This window comes from Sparus aurata, chromosome 12 (genome assembly GCF_900880675.1).
Source record: "Sparus aurata chromosome 12, fSpaAur1.1, whole genome shotgun sequence".
Lineage (NCBI taxonomy): Eukaryota > Metazoa > Chordata > Actinopteri > Spariformes > Sparidae > Sparus > Sparus aurata.
In genome coordinates, this window is record NC_044198.1 from 10559809 (window position 1) to 10576623 (window position 16815).

Consider the following 16815-nt stretch of genomic DNA (forward strand, 5'->3'; position numbering starts at 1 on the left):
GTGTGCATGTGCGTGTGTGTGTGTGTGTGTGTGTGTGTGTGTGTAGACCTCCGACAAGCACAGAATGTAACAGAGACCCAACATTAACGTGCTCGCAGTGCCGCTGCTAACATGCTGATGCTAAGCTGGTGTAATATTGTAATATTGTAGTTAAAGCAACATCATGTAACTTTCTCACCGTGAAATAACAGTTTCAACATCATTTTGATGGTACAGTGTCTTGTGATAGGGTGAGTGGTGTCTCTGTCTCAACACCTCCGCCCTCCTATCTCTTGTTTCTGCACTCCGTGAACTTTGTGAGGATCACGGTGTCACATACACGTTTACTTCAACAGACAAGTTTTCAAGACATAACACTGTTGTCATTTTATGAGTTTTGTTTGTAGTTAGCTCCTACATTATGCCAGACAAATTGTTACAGACCTGGGATTTGAATTCACGGCAGTGGTGTTGCACTCAGAAACTGCGGGGGTACATAGTGTTGCTTTAAACGAATCATTACGCTTGCATTTGACCTTATGACCGGACAATGATGGTGCTAGCCAAAAAAAGTCAGGGCATCACAAAGGTTTTCACACCTCTCCTGACATTGCTACACTGCTGGGATGGCTTAAAACAAGAGCAAGCATAGACATCAGTTAATAAGTGGTATCAGGGTGGGTTGAATGATGTCTAAACAACTAATTTAACAAAAATCGTTGGAAACTAAATATCTTGACTTTTATAACTATGTAAATTGGTGTCGCATTAACAAAAAAGAGTGTTCTAAGCATAACAGAGTGATGACCTATTCATTTATTTGAGTTTTTAAAGAAAGAACCGGGAACTGATATAAAAGTGATCTTACTATAGTGGATTAAGTTGGGCGCAATTTAGAGGCGGTTGTTGATTTCCAGAGAAAATTCTTTTCAAGAGCTGAAAGTTACATTCACTTTGCTGTACTTAATGTGACGTGTAACGACTGACATAAGATTTCAACTGTCTGTCATATGCAGGTTCTTAAGGAATTACAGTTACATAACAGATCCTTTACTGACACCATCAAGCCTGTAAAATAGTGTTGCTAAATCTTTTGTACCAGGATTTTTGTACCATTTTGCTCGAAAGGAATCTTCGAGTGAGAAGGGGCGAATACAACAAGTCATTAGGAATTTCCTCAACCCATTTCTCTTTTCTCTCCCACAACCCAAATCCCCCCCCCCCCAATCCCATTTCCCATTTTGTTTCCCCTCTAATTGCCTCTCTGAATGTTGTTGCAGGGCAACAAGAAGTCCAGTTTCCAACTTCCTCTCTCTTTGACGTGACTGTGAGACACACACACACACACAACAAAAACCATACTGGTCAAAAAAGTGCGTACAACCACTACCTCAAAAGAACAAGACTCAATCTGTGGGGAAGCGGAAAAATACTCTGAAATTTAACAATCAATACAAACACAGAGCAGCACATCAATCAGTGCTGTATCCCTGCATTATTACTCTGTGAGCGCGTGTGGCAAGCGAGGACGGACAGACTGAACATCTGCCAACGTATGGGATTCAAACACCAGGTTCGGGTTTCAACCGGCACATTGCAGCGCAGTGTTTTGATTTAATCTATTATTCAGCTGTTGTGTAACTCTGCTGTCAGGCAGAATCATCCGAGGATTCCCGAAATGCAGGATTGTTCCTGAGCGTCGTCAAAGATTAAAACAACCCACACCTACAGACTGAGGACCTTATCTTTGAAATGGTGTGAAAACTGAGTGGGTTGCCGTTATGAGGCTACATTTGCCGATTGATCCATGGCACAGTAAGAGCAATGTGAGGTAAAGCTTCCGGAGAAAGAAAACTTTATTAGCGAAGGTTTTGTGCGACTTAACTCTCTGTTGATGATGTAAGTGCACACTAACAAAAGATTAGCTCTCCTGTTAGGCTTCTCAAACTGTCTATCAACTCTGACAGTGAATACATCCAACAGTCAGTCTATGGATCAGAGTGCCGCCCACATTTCATGACTGAACATAGATTATTTAGCCATAGGGGAAGCTTTAATCCCTTTTTTACCAACACACAAGGTCTGTGGGTACATATCACTGGACTGAAATCTGAAAGAGTGGTGAAAAAACATCCCCATCTGCTGGTGTCACAGAGAACACACACCCATCTTGATACACTGTATGAACGGTGGGAGGATTTGTGATTTTGTTTTTGCCACAGTTCAAAATGTCCTGAAAACAGGTGGCACGCAGCGCGTTGATTAACAAAATTAGCTTCACCTAATAGCTGATTATGATGATGATGATGATGATGACAACAATGAACGAGAGGCACCTCAGCGTGACTGCTCTGATTGCACTCATCAGTTCAGATGCAATTAGTCATAAATTTGAATGCATTATCATTTTTAAAACAAGAACACTGATTAAGATGCATCACTGAATATATTTTGACCTTCTAACCACATGTTAATCATGTTACCTATGTGTTTAACATTTATCTCATTGGAATATTGCGGTAAAAAACAAAGTACAATATAACAAATACATGATGCTATTTGACGTATTGGAATGGATTTAGTATAGAGTTTCAATACATTTTCAGTCCCTTTCAATACATAACAGGATGGGAGCATCAATCTAAATAATTATTACTCCTGCAGTTCTTCACACACATTCTTATTATAAGACAGGACACATTTATCATCCTGTAGTATGTGACATGAAGCTTTGCTCTTACCAGACACCCCTGGCAGCTTTAGACTGGAACAATGGATGTTGATCGGAACCTGAAGAACACAACAGCAAATGCAAGTTGTCGATAATGTGTTACACTTTCAGCAATTCATTGGCTTTGTAATTTTCAGCCCAAGTACTTTGATATACCAGTAGCCGTGATCAAATAGTTGATTTTGCCATAAAACTATCTAAAAAAGTATCATGTGCCTAACACCTGCAAAATTACATGTTCTATGTAAAGGTATGGAAATAGTGTTAATTTAAACCTTTGATTGACTGAAGTTAAATCAACAAAAAAAAACCTACATCTGTGTGACTAACGACTAACCACAAAAACTGCTGCAACTTGCAATTATTTTCATTAGCAATTTATTTGCCAATTATTTTCAAGATTAATCGATTTACAGACTAGTGTAACCTCAAAACGATGTCTTCAAATTACTTATTTTGTCCATACACAGTCCAAAACCCAAAGACCCTAAATTTATTATCATAAATGACAAGAAAAGCAGTAGATCGTTGCATTAAAGAAGCTGAAACCAGCAAATGTTTGACATTGTTGCTTGAAAAATGACTGAAACAATTAATCAATAAAAAAATTAAGTTGGCACACAATAAGCATAATATGAGCTCTTTAAATATTTTCTGTTAGGTAACACAGTTACTTGTAGTAGTTTTCAGTATCAGTAATGGCCCTCACCAGGATCTGGAGCATCTGGCTGAAGAGCAGGGAAGTCATTTTCGAACACGTAAGTGCTGTCATAGTGTGAATTTACCTGGAGGAAACAGACAGACAGGGAGGTGGAGCTGAGGTAAAAGTAGTGGCTGAAAGACTGAAAGACCTGTTTAAAAGTTCCAGAGTTCAAAGGAAACCATGACCTAACAAGCTGCCATGTGTGGTTTCATATGGCCTATATGCATCTGTTGAATTACCTGCATCTACCTGATCTTACCTTTCCATTTGCCCGTGTGTTCCCAGGACAGAGTGGGTTACCAGGGTCATATCTAGGTATATGCTCCTCAGGAGGTTTCTCCACCTGACCCGCCCATGGTCTCTTCATGCGATGGGCCGACACAAGGACCCATGTGTCCCGCAGAGGGTTATAACGCAGGTGTTGGTGGTCTGAGGGGTTAAGACAAAAGACAACTCAGTGTGTGGTCACAGCTGATGTGTATTGTTGAATTTACCAAGCATTGTTGTAACCAGTGATTTATTGTCAATTAATAAGTCACTTGAATAAATAAAATATCAGTAAAAATAAAAAAAAAATGACACAATTCACTACACATAAACAACACACCAGAAATCAGTCAGGCACATGTGATCAAGGTACATATGTGAATAATAATAGTGATGACAGTGTTTTTGTTGCAGTAAAAGCAGCAGGAACTCCTGTCACATGACTGCTCAGCTGCTGCCTGTGGACTGTAGAGCAGTAAGTTAACTAAGCACTCTGTCAATAGGTGAAGGCAGGCATGATAAATTAGCTTCATCATGTAATTGTGTCACTGCACTGGACTGACTTGAAGCCACCATATATTGATTTCAGCATAGCTGTACGTTCTTTTTTCAAATGGAAATTCAATGTGACCGAACTCCGTTGAGAAAAGCGTTAATTTAATAGTTAATCTACTATCGAGAAAGCCAGCTTCGGAGTAAATTACATTTTTGTACATATTATGAAATGCTATGACCTGCCGTTAATTTCGGCTTGTTAATGATCCATTAAAAAATCAGTTTGGTTAAATTAATATGTTGTAATATTTGGTCAACGACATTGTTTTGGGACATTAGCAAGCAAAGGTAAAGTGCAAGATTTTAAAACACAGTTTGGAATTACTCTGCGCCGAGAGCTCACAAAGCTGCATACCTTTTGCATCAAAACTGACTTCTTTATTGTCGCTCATGTCGGTCGGTCAGTCGGTGCTGTTTGGGAACTCTCACCTCCCCTGTGTTCAGCTGTCAACAATTCCCTGGATTTAAGCTAACACGGCTACCTAACAGCCTACTTCCTGTTTTCTGACAAGCGAGAACAAACGTGCTCTTTGGACAAATCCACGTGTTATGACAAACCTCTAGAAGTCCAGAAATAAGGGTGAAAACAAGAAAAATAATGATACACTAGAAATAACATTTTCTCATTTAACTTAGCGTTTTTGAATGTATCTTTATGAATGACTCTTTTATATAAATATGGAAAATAGCAAAAAATCTACCTAACGGGGGTTTTACAGTATGCTGGCAACCTTGAAGTTGCCGTCACAAACGCGAATGACTCGCTCTCTGATTGGCTGAGCTGCCACTCCCCGCCCCCGACTTATCAGGAAGCAGCTGTCCTCCCATGACTCCACGCCTCCTCTGCCGATGGCGTGTTTGGAGCTACCTGTCTGCCCCTTTCTCCACGTGTAGTCCGACCTGCTGCTGTCTCTCTGTCTGTTCGCTGTTGTTTTAACCATGTCTATAATCAGAACGAGTTTAAAACTGTTCTTGTTCGGCGCAGTTACCGTCCTGGTTGTGCTGCTGCTGCGGCACTGGATGGCCACCAAGCAGTATGTGTTCAACAAAGAAGACGTCGCCAAATTGGCCAAACAGTACGCAGGTGAGTTTGACAATGTGGAGTTTTATGTCAAGACCAAGCTGCAGTTTACTCAAATGCAAAGTAAAGTAAAACACGACTGTGTGTACTCCAAGTTGTCCCCCCACCCTCAGTGCTTTCCATTTATGTTATGTCTGCTCACAGGACAGGACCATGAGCAGGCCTTCTCCAAAGTGGTGGTGGAGCTCAGGAAGAGGTAATGATAACACTGCTTTGCATTTGTAATATATTCAAATTTGGGGATCCAGGAACTGACTGGCTATTATTATTCTTTTTTCAAAAGTAAACAATGTCCATCATGCCCTTCACAACAGTCACCCATGCTATTTCATAGTCAGTCAGTCACCTTTCTGGTGTGATTACTTGTCATGTGTCTTAAAAAACCAGCTAATAAAGTGTAACTGAACTTAGGTATCCTGGCCACATCCTGCCAGATGAGGACCTGCAGTGGGTGTTTGTGAACGCCGGAGGTTGGATGGGCTCCATGTGCCTCCTCCATGCCTCGGTCACAGAGTACCTGCTGCTGTTTGGTACCGCGGTGGACACAGGAGGACACTCAGGTGAGGAACGATGGGGATGGAAAAGTCATGTCTGTCTGTCTTGCTGTAACGCATGCGTGAAAAATTAAGTTCCAAGAGTGATATTTGGTTTGTTTAAATGTGTCATAGCCAAACCAAATTACTGAATTAATGGTGCGAAGCGTAGTATTAAGGGTCATGAATGGAATAAAATATTGATAAGTGTGTTTGGTGTATAATCACCTGAAACTAAGAGAAACTTGCCTGCTCTCCTCTTTCATCAGGACGTTACTGGGCTGAGATTTCTGACACTATCATATCCGGCACCTTCAGACAGTGGAAGGAGGGGACAACCAAGAGTGAAATATACTATCCTGGTGACTCATTGAATCTGAATTTTGATGTCTTCTTACAAATGATTTTCTATACTGAGTGAGCTAGATAAGCAAATCTTCCTTCCATATCTTTTTTTTTTTTTTTCCGCACAGGTGACACCATCGTACACAGTGTCGGCGAGGCCACGTCGGTCCAGTGGAGCGCCGGGACGTGGATGGTGGAGTACGGCCGAGGCTTCATCCCCTCCACGCTGGGGTTCGCCCTGGCAGACACCCTGTTCAGCACCCAGGACTTCCTCACGATGTTCTACACCGTACGCGTCTACGTCAAGGGAATGCTGCTCGAGGCCGGCACGCTACTCACGGAGGCCGGCGTTTTCTGAGGCTCGGACATCGGCACGGGGACACCGAAAGGTCGCCTTGTCGTCGCACGCCATTTTTTTCCCCCCTGACCACTGACATCTAGCATGAGGAAAACATCTGTGCCAGATCATTCAAAGTTTAAATATTCTAACCTGGAATTGTAGACGGTTCAAATTTGCATCAGTACAAATTTGATGTGATCACATCCCTCTTTACCCTGTGACTGTACATCAAACTGCAACACCTACCAGTGATTTAAAGGCTGTACCTCTCCCCCAAATCAATGACACACAAGAACATATCATTCTGAATGAAGCCTTAGCTCGTCCCCCGGAGTCCCACAGTGATACTCAGCATCTTACTGCACACAATGAACATTCCTCTGAGAGCTCAAACTGCCCACACACAGAAAGTCTTCAGTACCCATCAAAAATATGGCATCCACATTGTTTTTCTTAAAGAATGGAAGCCCAAAGAACTTGTTCATACAATAAAATACTCAAATGAGATTCTTAGAATAAATTGTAACCAGGCACTGGCTTATTAGGGACCCTGAGCAGCGACGGTTTAGGGGACCGCAACAGCACTGGAGGGAAAAAAAAAAGAGTCAAATACCAAATCAGATGTTTAGCGGTAGCTGTCCCTCTACCCTCACTGCTCAAAGTCCCTCTTAACTCTTTTAGCAAACGACCACTTTGAAAAACAAGCATCGATGATGAAACACTCGAGCTGTGATATGAAAACTCTGGACCAAGGAATTACTTTTTGAAACAAATATGCAATGTTTAATTTGGCTTGTAAAACAAACAAAACACATAATTCAAAGCCACTATTTTCTGAGGTAATACCCACTACATATGTATATGCATTTGGACCTAATGAGAGTCCTTATTTAATGTCTTAAACCAATAACAGAAACCAGCATCAAGAAGCCAAGAAAGCATGTATGTTCCAAAAATCAAGCCTGTCTTGACATTTGGCTCCATTTCTTCATTCACAATCAATCAAACTGTGTGTATATATACTATATATTTTTCTGAAAATGTTGAAAACCTGAGGGGATGTGTGTGCAGTGTCCTGTTTCTGGCTCAGTATAAGTCAAAGTCTGATTCATGCCAGCTCAGAGACAGCAGTGTTTTAATGGTTACGGTTACTGTCACGGTGTTAACTCAGAGCTTCAGAGCTGCTGTGCTACAACAAATTTTAAATTTTAAAGGTGCAATTCCCATATTTTTTCACAGTCCCAACTTTTTCAGGCTTGATATGAAAGATTCCAGTCCTTTTCGTTTCCGTCTCTAAACTTTGGTAGAGGTTTTTCCATTGAATCGAATCACTTTACGACATTTACGTTTATTCTTTGGACAAATTCAGGAGCCCTTTTGAAATGGAGAAATGCTGCTGTTCTATACTTCAAACCTCGGTTGTGTTATACTGTAATTGTACTCCTTTAATGGGATCGGTTGAATTAGTAAAAGCTGACTTACTTCAAAATCTGCATCTGAAATGTTTCAGGGAGCTTTATGAACTAAGAGTGTTGGTACAATCAGTTTGAAAATGTTGAAATGAACTTGAACTTGAATGATTTTTTTGCTCAAGTGACACTACTCTGCCTCCGTTCATTGTCTGGAACTTTGCACTAGCCCAACAGGGCCAAAACAGAACAATGTCCACAGGCCTCGTCCTCTACATGATACTGAGAAGAAATCACAGAAAATCAAAGCCTTTTAGATATATTATTTGTGTATTTCACCTGTGAGTTCACTACGCAAGCATATCACTGCTGCTGGTTCTACCATTTCCACACTTGAACCTGGAACCCCAGGACCATGTCCGGTTTCCACAGGAGTTAAATTATAATGTATTAAACTGAACTACCCAAAACTGGAGTAATTTGGCTTATGTACCGAAGCAACAATAGCAGTGTGGTCTCATGGATGGATGGGTGGCAAAACGGAAAAAAAACCTCCTAAATGTTCGGATGTGCAATTTACTGTAAGGTAAAGCTGAAAACTGAGAGTGCCAAAATAAAATGTTTTTGAAGGCAAATGATGCAAGCCTGTTTTATTATTTAGCACTATATCCACTTCAAAAATAAATCAGTCTGAAATAACTCACCTGTACTGAGCCTTTACTAGTGTCGTAGCCCCACTAGACTATAGGGCTTGTCATGACTATCTATCACACAAGTGTGTAATTGCAGTACATATTGGTCATGTACTGACCTATAATCGCAGTATGTACAGTAATCCATTACAGATTCTTCAGAACAAACAGAAATAAACAGGAGGGTTAATCTAACATTTAGTGAGGAAACAAAAAAAATGTGTTGCCTCACAAATATGACACGTTTTTGTAAAAACTAACCAGGTCATTCTTTTAGTATTTACACACACGATTTAACTTATTCAAAATTATCTCAATTCACCCATCATCCCCATTGTTCAGGGATTGCGATAGGTGGAGAGATGCCGCGTGAACAGACGGTGTTATTCAATAAAACAGGCCGCCAGAACAGAGGACAGACACATCAGTCCTCATCTCCGTCTGTAAATGTCAAGAGGATGCAGACAACCTGATTTGTTGTTCTCATATCCATGAGAGAGGTCCAGGTGATGATGATAGAAGTGTGTGTAATCTAGGTGGGTCTGTGTTTGCTCGTGCCTGCTTTTGTGAGTGCATGCATAGACGTGAGAGTGTGTGAATGTGTGTGCTTTTGTACATGTGTTGCGTACCATTGCACATGGGCTGTTTTGGCTTTTAAGCCTCTGTATATATACTCTGATGTTCCTTCCTCCCTGTCCACCTATCCATCTGTGTATGTGTGTGTTGCCATATTATCCCACATATAGATTTAATGTCAGCCTAACAGAACGGCCTGACCCCGCCACCCTCCTTCTCTTTAAGCCCTTTAAAGGAGATGTATTCAGAATCGAAGACGGGCGAGCTAAAATACCAGCGTGGCCGGGCAGCGGTCGCACCTTAATGGTACAGACGACAGGCATTTTGACTAATCGCTTGGCGTCCTCCAGGCCGACGATGTCCTCCCACCCCAGGGGTGAACATACACAATCACTGTGAGTTATGGATGCAAGTATAAAGGATTGCAGAGAACGGATGCAAACAATACCAAAGTAATACAAAGCAAGATGTATATTCACAGAAGTAGAAAGCCATCACACATACATAAACACATCCATCTGCGATAAGGTTTGCATAAACTGGTGTCCTTTGGAATGAAAAATCAGATAAGGAAACTAGATAGAATCTGGGCCCTCAATAATAGATGGCTTCAATTTAGACACAACAAAGCTCCTCACTGCTCTCCAGTGAACACATTCAGTATCACAGAATATTGTTTTGTTCAGTCTTTTTACATGATTTATTAGGAGCAACATATATGAGACCCTAAATGAGACTGAAGCTTTATTTTCAACAGTAATATTTATTAGTAACTCAAACTGAATCTAAATTAATCTCAACTGTGTTTACCATTTGTGTTGAAGCTGAGTTTGTGATACCTTACATGGAAAACATTTTGGATTTGCTGAAAAAATACAGTAAGTTTTTTTGTTTCATTTGTTTGTTCTTAAATTAAAGACTTAAAGACAGCTTTAATTATTTGTCACATGAAGTTTTTCTTAGACCAAAAAATATATTGCTTTTCTTTTCAGACCTTTCACCCACAAATGATCTCATGCTCGCGTCTTAAACTTGTTGGATTTTGTAGTTTTGGAGGGATTTATAAAGCTTTCAGTCATTGTTATTATACAATTCATGTAGTTATTTTATACCAATTAATAAAAGCCTGCTATAATCACACACTTTTAGCTGCCCTGTGGCATTGTCATTGTTTAACAGTATTATCTGTATCTGTATATTGTCTTTTTAATATTGTTTGTATTGACAGACACACACAGGCAGACACAGGACAGAGTACAGTAACTTTACACCTGTATGTACGGTAGCCCGCGAGGGGACAACCATACGACCCGAGACAAAAACACGGTGAACAGACGAACAGCACAAAACTGACAGAATTACAGTCTCACAAACTCTTCACATCATTATGGAGCTTTCATATCAATCAATGAAAATCGCCCATCAAGTCCGGGAGGCGGTGAGTGAAAGAGGAGTTTTGTGTTTTTGTTTTCTTGGCGATTTGACGGACAACTGTTGGTCAGCTAACAACTTTTAGCTAACTAGCGATGCTTCTTGGGAGAGAGGGGGGTGACGTTACCTCTGCTTAAAGCCTAAAATGACTGTGCTTGTTAGACAAGTAACATTATGTGTCCAGGGATGGGTCAGTATATTATATGCATGTGTTAGCAAACAGCAGGTAAACCCGCCGTGAAGCAGTTAGCCGCTAATCGGGCTAAGTTTGCGAGCATCCAGAGCCACAATAAATCGGCGTCCGCTTGTTGCCTAGGTAACGACACAGCTGGTTCTCATCTGGTGCGTTTTGTCGCCCTCTGCTGGCAGCATGTCTCTGTCCCCATCACAATGTGTCACCGTCCTTCCCACTGTGACACCCTCCACATGTGTAAACAACCAAGAGAGGAAAGGGTGCTTTAGTTAAATAGTTAAATACTATTACTCAACTGCATGTCGGACAGAGGTGTTAATAATATCATTAATGAGGTCGTCCTGTGTCATTATTAACAGGGACACATAACCATTAAAGCCCAAAGTGATCATTGTTTATTTCCACCTGTACTTTTCCTATAAATTCAAGTGAAAAAGGCCTTTGATCACGGGTTTTCCACCTACAATCAAAACACAGATAATGTCACACACTCGCTCAGCCAAACTGTAAGTGATTGCTGTTGACATCATTGTGTTTGAGTCTCAGTGCTCTGTGTCGCTGTCCCAACAGGAAGAGCTGAGGACTGAGACGCGGAGGAAGAGCCTCCTCATCCTCATATACCAACACCTGCTGGGACAAGGGTCGGTATGAGGAAGTGTGTTGGGAAATGTGTGGCTGACGAGCAGTGGCGTGGTTGGCAAATGTCACAGTCCCACGTGAATGGACGGAAATGCAATTCATTTGTATGTAGGGATTCATTTGCAGCTTACTGAGGAGGCAGGTGTGTGAGTGACTTGTGTGCGGGTGTCTGTGCTTTAGCTGCAGTTCATCAACAAAACACATCTCGACTAAATCACGCTGGACTCCGCGGGCTCAGTGAGCAAGACAGCAGACGTAGTCGACCTTGTTTGTGTCAAGGTGTGACATTTCCAGCGGCATGCATGCGTATGAGTTCTCGTGTCGGGTGTCTGTTCACCAGCTACGGGGCTGCAGCGGTGGCCTTGGACCAGGAGACTAATGGAGGTGTGAGGAGGTTCGAGGTTTGCGACAACATCGACCTGGAGATGGTGCTGATGGAGTACGAGAGCTATCACTACGTCAAGTTCCAGAAGTACCCCAAACTCATCAGGAGAACAGCAGAGCCAGGTAATGTCAGGACTGAAGTCATATCTCGCGTTCGGTGGGATGAAAATGCTGTTAAACTCTGAATTACTGGGATGCGCTCATTAAATCTCTGTTGCGCTTAGTTGATGTTTTCTGTTCTTTTTTCAGGCCAAGCTGAAAACAGATTTGGGAGAAGTAGTGGAGCAAAGCGGTGAGTCTCACCTCTTGATTTTTATTTCATGCTCAGGATGTAAAAGTCAAACACTGTCCGCACATGCTTACATATACACAGCATTAGTAACATACGAATCAAAAAGCTGATTAAAAATCTAAAAAAAAAAAAAAAATCCCCTGTGTCTGTCTCTGTGCGTCAGGAGTCAATGTTCAACTGTGAAGCCTCTCCCCAAAATCAGCCCTTCCCAGAGCCCACAGTCTGGAAATGGAGCCAAGAAGACAGCAGCCAGCTCCCATACAAATGTAAACATAGACTAACCAATATTAGAAAACTAGAATAAATACAGATTATTGTAACATCGTGATGCCTGTGCTTATATATTCCAGGAGAATGGCTCCTCAGTTTCTCCAGAGTCGTCCGAGTTTGGCCTCAACGTTTCCTCCATCAGAAATGGGGCAGCCGTGGACAGAAAGGTACCGTGGAGTTTTTTTGTTGGTATTCGTGGATGAAGGGGATTGTTTTTTTATTTGTTTTCCCCGGAAAATCCTGTCATCCAAATGAGATTTCCCTGTCATTTGTGATGATTTTCTACAAATAGTAATATACACTTTCAAGATCGATGTGTCACAATGTTGTATCGGCTGTCTTAGGGCCAGATGGGTGATGGCAAGGGTCCAATCCCTGATGCTGTCAAAGGAGCTGGCAGTTACTCAGACCACATGGTAATTACACCGGTGCCTCTGAGCAACACAAAGGAAATGAAAATAGCAAAAATCCTCATAATGAGCTTTAAATCTGGTCTGTAAAGCATGAAAAAAAATATAATATCAGTTCCTCTTTTGATTTCTCAAGACGACATTTGAATGACACAAAATGCACGAGTGATCAAGCAATAGTAAGACTGATAAAATGCTGATGCTCTATGCTCTGCTGCAGGAACGGCTGCTGAAGCCTCTGAGCGGCTTTTCAGGAATGAGCGGCGAGATGAGGGATCTGGCTGCAATCATCAGCAGGGTACTTCACACACACTTAAATATTATACTGCCAGCACTGACAAACAAGAAGCACACATGCTCAAAATAAAACATGTGGAGGAGCTGCTTTTATGTAAAGTTGTGGCGATAGGATGTAAAAAACAGGCCTTTAAGTGATTTATGTGATACCAAGTGTGTCCACTAGAGAGCAGCGGAGAGCTTTGTTGTGAATGAATTGATCTGTTGTATTAATGAACGCCCAGATTCTATCCATTTCCCTTATCTGATGTTTCAGTCTAAAGGACACCTATTTACACAGGCCTAATCGCACCAGGATGTATGTGTGTGTGTGTGTGTACATCCATTTCCAGCTTCCACATGCATCCCTCACACTGCGTGTTTGTGTGTGTGTGTTCGCCCCCCCCTCCCCCTAAAGGACATCTATCTGCACAGCCCAAATGTGCGGTGGGAGGACATCATCGGCCTGGAGGACGCCAAGCGATTAGTCAAAGAGGCCGTCGTCTATCCCATTAAGGTGCGGCCGCTGCCCGGGCACGCTGGTATTTCAGCTCCGCTCGCCCGTCTTCGATTCTGAATACATCTCCTTTAAAAGGCTTAAAGAGAAGGAGGGTGGCGGGGTCAGGCCATTCTGTTAGGCTGACATTAAATCTATATGTGGGATAATATGGTAACACACACATACACAGATGGATAGGTGGACAGGGAGGAAGGAACACACACTTGTGCCACACCATGCAGAATTTATGTATAATCCTATGTCCACGTGATTTTTGTGATTCCGCATGTAAAGACTGCACGTACAAACAAAAAACCTGCCACATGTACGCATTAGTCGGGACGCTCACACACACACACACAGGGAAAATATGTGCACACTTTTATCATCATCACCTGGACCTCTCTCATGGATATGATGACAACAAATCAGGGTTGTCTGCATCCTCTTGACATTTACAGACGGAGATGAGGACTGATGTGTCTGTCCTCTGTTCTGGCGGCCTGTTTTATTGAATAACACCGCACCTCCGCCTTCCCGCAATCCCCAACTTCTGTCTCCATTATTATATATTCTCTTGGGTATAAGGTCAGTTTGGCGGTTGGAATCAGCCTCTGTTTGCCACCTAAAATTCAGACTAATTCCCGCGGTAAGTGGTATTTGCAGCACTGACAGCTTCATAATCAAGCGAAAATCCGTTTTGTTTGCACTCAGCTCAGTTTGTGATTGGTCTGCAGAGTATTATGATGTACGTTTAGTTGCTGGAAGAATGTGCTTGCAGCTTTAGAATAACAGTGTGATTTACAAAAGCTTTTGTCTGTGCTGTTGTAGTTTATATCATCGACTCCTTGTCTCTCTTTACAGTACCCCCAGCTGTTTACAGGCATCCTGTCTCCGTGGAAGGGCTTGTTGCTCTATGGTCCCCCAGGTCAGACCTCTGGTGCCGAATGAAAGCAAACACAATCAGTAGCCTTTTTTAAAATAATGAAGTATAAGTAAAGTAAATAAGTCCTAAATGTTTTAATTCTTCCTGACATGCACGTCTTGTGACCATCTGACTCACATCCGCACAGGCACAGGGAAGACGCTGCTGGCGAAGGCCGTGGCTACAGAGTGTAAGACGACCTTCTTCAACATCTCAGCCTCCAGCATCGTCAGCAAGTGGAGAGGAGACTCTGAGAAACTGGTCAGGGTAGGTTATTCTTCTACACACGCGACAAGTTTACGTACTGTACGTCAGACACATTGTCTTCTTTACCTTGAGTTTTGTAGCCTGGATATGTATGAATCTGTCTGTCTCTATGCCTGCAGGTTCTGTTTGAGCTGGCCCGGTACCACGCTCCATCCACCATCTTCCTGGATGAGCTGGAGTCGGTGATGAGCCAGAGAGGAACCAGCATGGGGTGAGCTCAACCACTAAGTGGTTGGAATGTTATTCCCAGCTGCTGTAGGTTAGGAGGTTCACTTTCTGTATTAGCCAATGTGCTTGCCCACCAACAGCTATGTGTCCTGCCGAGGTTTCCTCAAGTAAGACAGATAACTGAGAACTGCGAAAATCCCAGGAATGGTGATTCTTTTTTTTTTAACAACTGAACATCAGACATTTGTACAAAGTTTAAATTGTACAGTTAATGTATATTGAGCATGGATACCTTTTAAAAGTACTGAATGCAGTGGTGATTATACATTGTGATGTGATGTCTTATTTCAGAGGAGAACACGAGGGGAGCCGCAGGATGAAGACTGAGCTGCTGGTTCAGATGGACGGGCTGGCGCGATCAGAGGATCTGGTGTTTGTGCTGGCTGCTTCCAACCTGCCTTGGTAACACTTTAACTCAAACACACACACCACAAGTACAAACCTCAGTGGTCATTAGTATTTTATCTTTGACATTCCAAGTCGTCAAGTACTGACATTGTGGTGGCCCAACCCAAAGCTTCGGTATCTGACAATTAGGACTGATACTCACCAGTCAACGTTCTTCGACTGCTGCATGTTCATCCTAATAAAAACCTTTATTCAAAAGACAATTACGGGTAATTGAGGACATTTGGACAGTAAGCAAACTGTTTTCTCCCACTGTGTAACTGTTCCTGCCCTCCTCTCAGGGAACTGGACCATGCCATGCTGAGGAGGTTAGAGAAAAGGATTCTTGTTAGTCTCCCCTCTGCGCCTGCTCGCCAAGCCATGATCTCTCATTGGCTACCTCCTGTTAGCTCCACAGGAAGGGTGGAGCTACGAACGGAGCTGGACTATGAAACTCTGGCGAGGGTGTGTTACAGTTTAAACAATTTATTAAGTGTTTAATCCTTTATCTGTTTCACATTTTCTTTCCTGAGTTATTATTATGAATGTATTCTGATATTTATAATTTTTTTTTCATGTAAACTATCATGTATGTCTGGTACAACCGAGACGAGAGTACATTGTATAAAATTGTATGCCTGTGTGTGTGTCTCAGGGGATGGAGGGTTACTCTGGCTCTGATATCAGACTGGTGTGTAAGGAGGCCGCCATGAGACCAGTCCGCAAGATCTTTGATGCTCTCGAGTCACACCAGGAAGGTATTGGTTCAACGACCTACAACTTTTAAGATTCCCATTAACAGCCATATTTAGTGTAAAGTGTTCGTGATAAAACACCGTAGCCTCACTGGGATTCTCCTTCACAGGAGATTCTGACATGCCTGCCATCCAGCTGGAAACTGTGACAACGGCTGACTTCCTGGACGTCGTCGCACACACCAAACCCTCGGCCCGAAACCTGATGGACAGACACGCAGCCTGGGAGAGAGAGTACGAGTCTGTCTGACTGACTCATTTCAAAGTCCCATATTTTTGTCACACATTAACACACCCTGACATTTTAAACATCATCTTACAAACACAATGCCTGTGTCATAACTTTAGTCGAGCAAAATAATTAAATGAAATTAAGGCACTCCGTGTGCCTATTTGATATAACTCCTGGGGGGATATTTGTACTCATGCCGCACATTTTTTTATTCGTTATTTTTGCCTGTCAAATGTTTTTTTTGAGTTTGTCTTCTGAGAGGAAAGAAGAAAAAGACCGAGTAAAACACAGAAAAGGAAAAACAAGGCACTGAAATGAATCAATGTGTAAAGAAATGTAAATAAACGTGTAAATACAAACATTCAGAAGAAGAACCTTAAATCTGTTGTTCTGAGCCAGTGCTGCAGATTCTTATG

The 16815-nt window shown here is 42.1% G+C and overlaps 3 protein-coding genes across 6 annotated transcripts in view; 2 read left to right on the forward strand and 1 right to left on the reverse strand.

Annotated features, from left to right (window-relative positions):
- The window catches only part of galt (galactose-1-phosphate uridylyltransferase), a 33662-nt gene extending 28916 nt beyond the window's left edge, over positions 1-4746 (reverse strand). Inside the window, exons 1-4 of the mRNA XM_030436013.1 lie at positions 4591-4746; positions 3673-3842; positions 3420-3495; positions 2721-2769 (exon numbers count right to left, since the gene is read on the reverse strand). Of these exons, the coding sequence (XP_030291873.1) occupies positions 2721-2769; positions 3420-3495; positions 3673-3842; positions 4591-4627 (332 nt within the window). The 5' untranslated portion in view covers positions 4628-4746. The remainder of the gene's footprint in view (positions 1-2720; positions 2770-3419; positions 3496-3672; positions 3843-4590) is intronic.
- Positions 4747-5008: 262 nt separating this feature from the next.
- sigmar1 (sigma non-opioid intracellular receptor 1) lies at positions 5009-8578 on the forward strand. The gene is made up of 5 exons (XM_030436014.1): positions 5009-5319; positions 5461-5512; positions 5728-5876; positions 6119-6211; positions 6323-8578. The coding sequence occupies exons 1-5, from the start codon at positions 5175-5177 to the stop codon at positions 6550-6552; spliced, it is 669 nt and encodes a 222-aa protein (XP_030291874.1). The 5' UTR covers positions 5009-5174; the 3' UTR covers positions 6553-8578.
- A 1906-nt stretch (positions 8579-10484) lies between these two features.
- On the forward strand, positions 10485-16758 carry katnal2 (katanin p60 subunit A-like 2). 4 transcript variants are annotated; one of them, XM_030436842.1, is made up of 16 exons: positions 10486-10649; positions 11406-11476; positions 11815-11981; positions 12108-12150; positions 12314-12416; positions 12501-12587; positions 12765-12836; positions 13051-13128; positions 13525-13623; positions 14470-14533; positions 14679-14797; positions 14917-15008; positions 15317-15427; positions 15715-15877; positions 16068-16170; positions 16278-16758. In XM_030436842.1, the coding sequence occupies exons 1-16, from the start codon at positions 10599-10601 to the stop codon at positions 16415-16417; spliced, it is 1563 nt and encodes a 520-aa protein (XP_030292702.1). In that variant the 5' UTR covers positions 10486-10598; the 3' UTR covers positions 16418-16758. The 4 variants fall into 4 exon arrangements, with proteins under 4 accessions (XP_030292705.1, XP_030292702.1, XP_030292703.1 ...); XM_030436843.1 differs by lacking the exon at positions 12765-12836; XM_030436844.1 differs by lacking the exon at positions 13525-13623 and having other exon boundaries at positions 16278-16417.
- Positions 16759-16815: the final 57 nt, after the last annotated feature.

Bases quoted from the DNA above. Each gene is read 5' to 3' on its own strand.
- katnal2 (XM_030436842.1), top strand. From the start codon at position 10,599: ATGGAGCTTTCATATCAATCAATGAAAATCGCCCATCAAGTCCGGGAG. The intron at 12,588-12,764 runs GTACCGTGGAGT...CGGCTGTCTTAG, and splicing joins GGGCAGCCGTGGACAGAAAG to GGCCAGATGGGTGATGGCAA. The intron at 16,171-16,277 runs GTATTGGTTCAA...TCTCCTTCACAG, and splicing joins TCTCGAGTCACACCAGGAAG to GAGATTCTGACATGCCTGCC.
- sigmar1 (XM_030436014.1), top strand. From the start codon at position 5,175: ATGTCTATAATCAGAACGAGTTTAAAACTGTTCTTGTTCGGCGCAGTT. The intron at 5,877-6,118 runs GTGAGGAACGAT...CTCTTTCATCAG, and splicing joins GGACACAGGAGGACACTCAG to GACGTTACTGGGCTGAGATT. The intron at 6,212-6,322 runs GTGACTCATTGA...TTTTCCGCACAG, and splicing joins GAGTGAAATATACTATCCTG to GTGACACCATCGTACACAGT.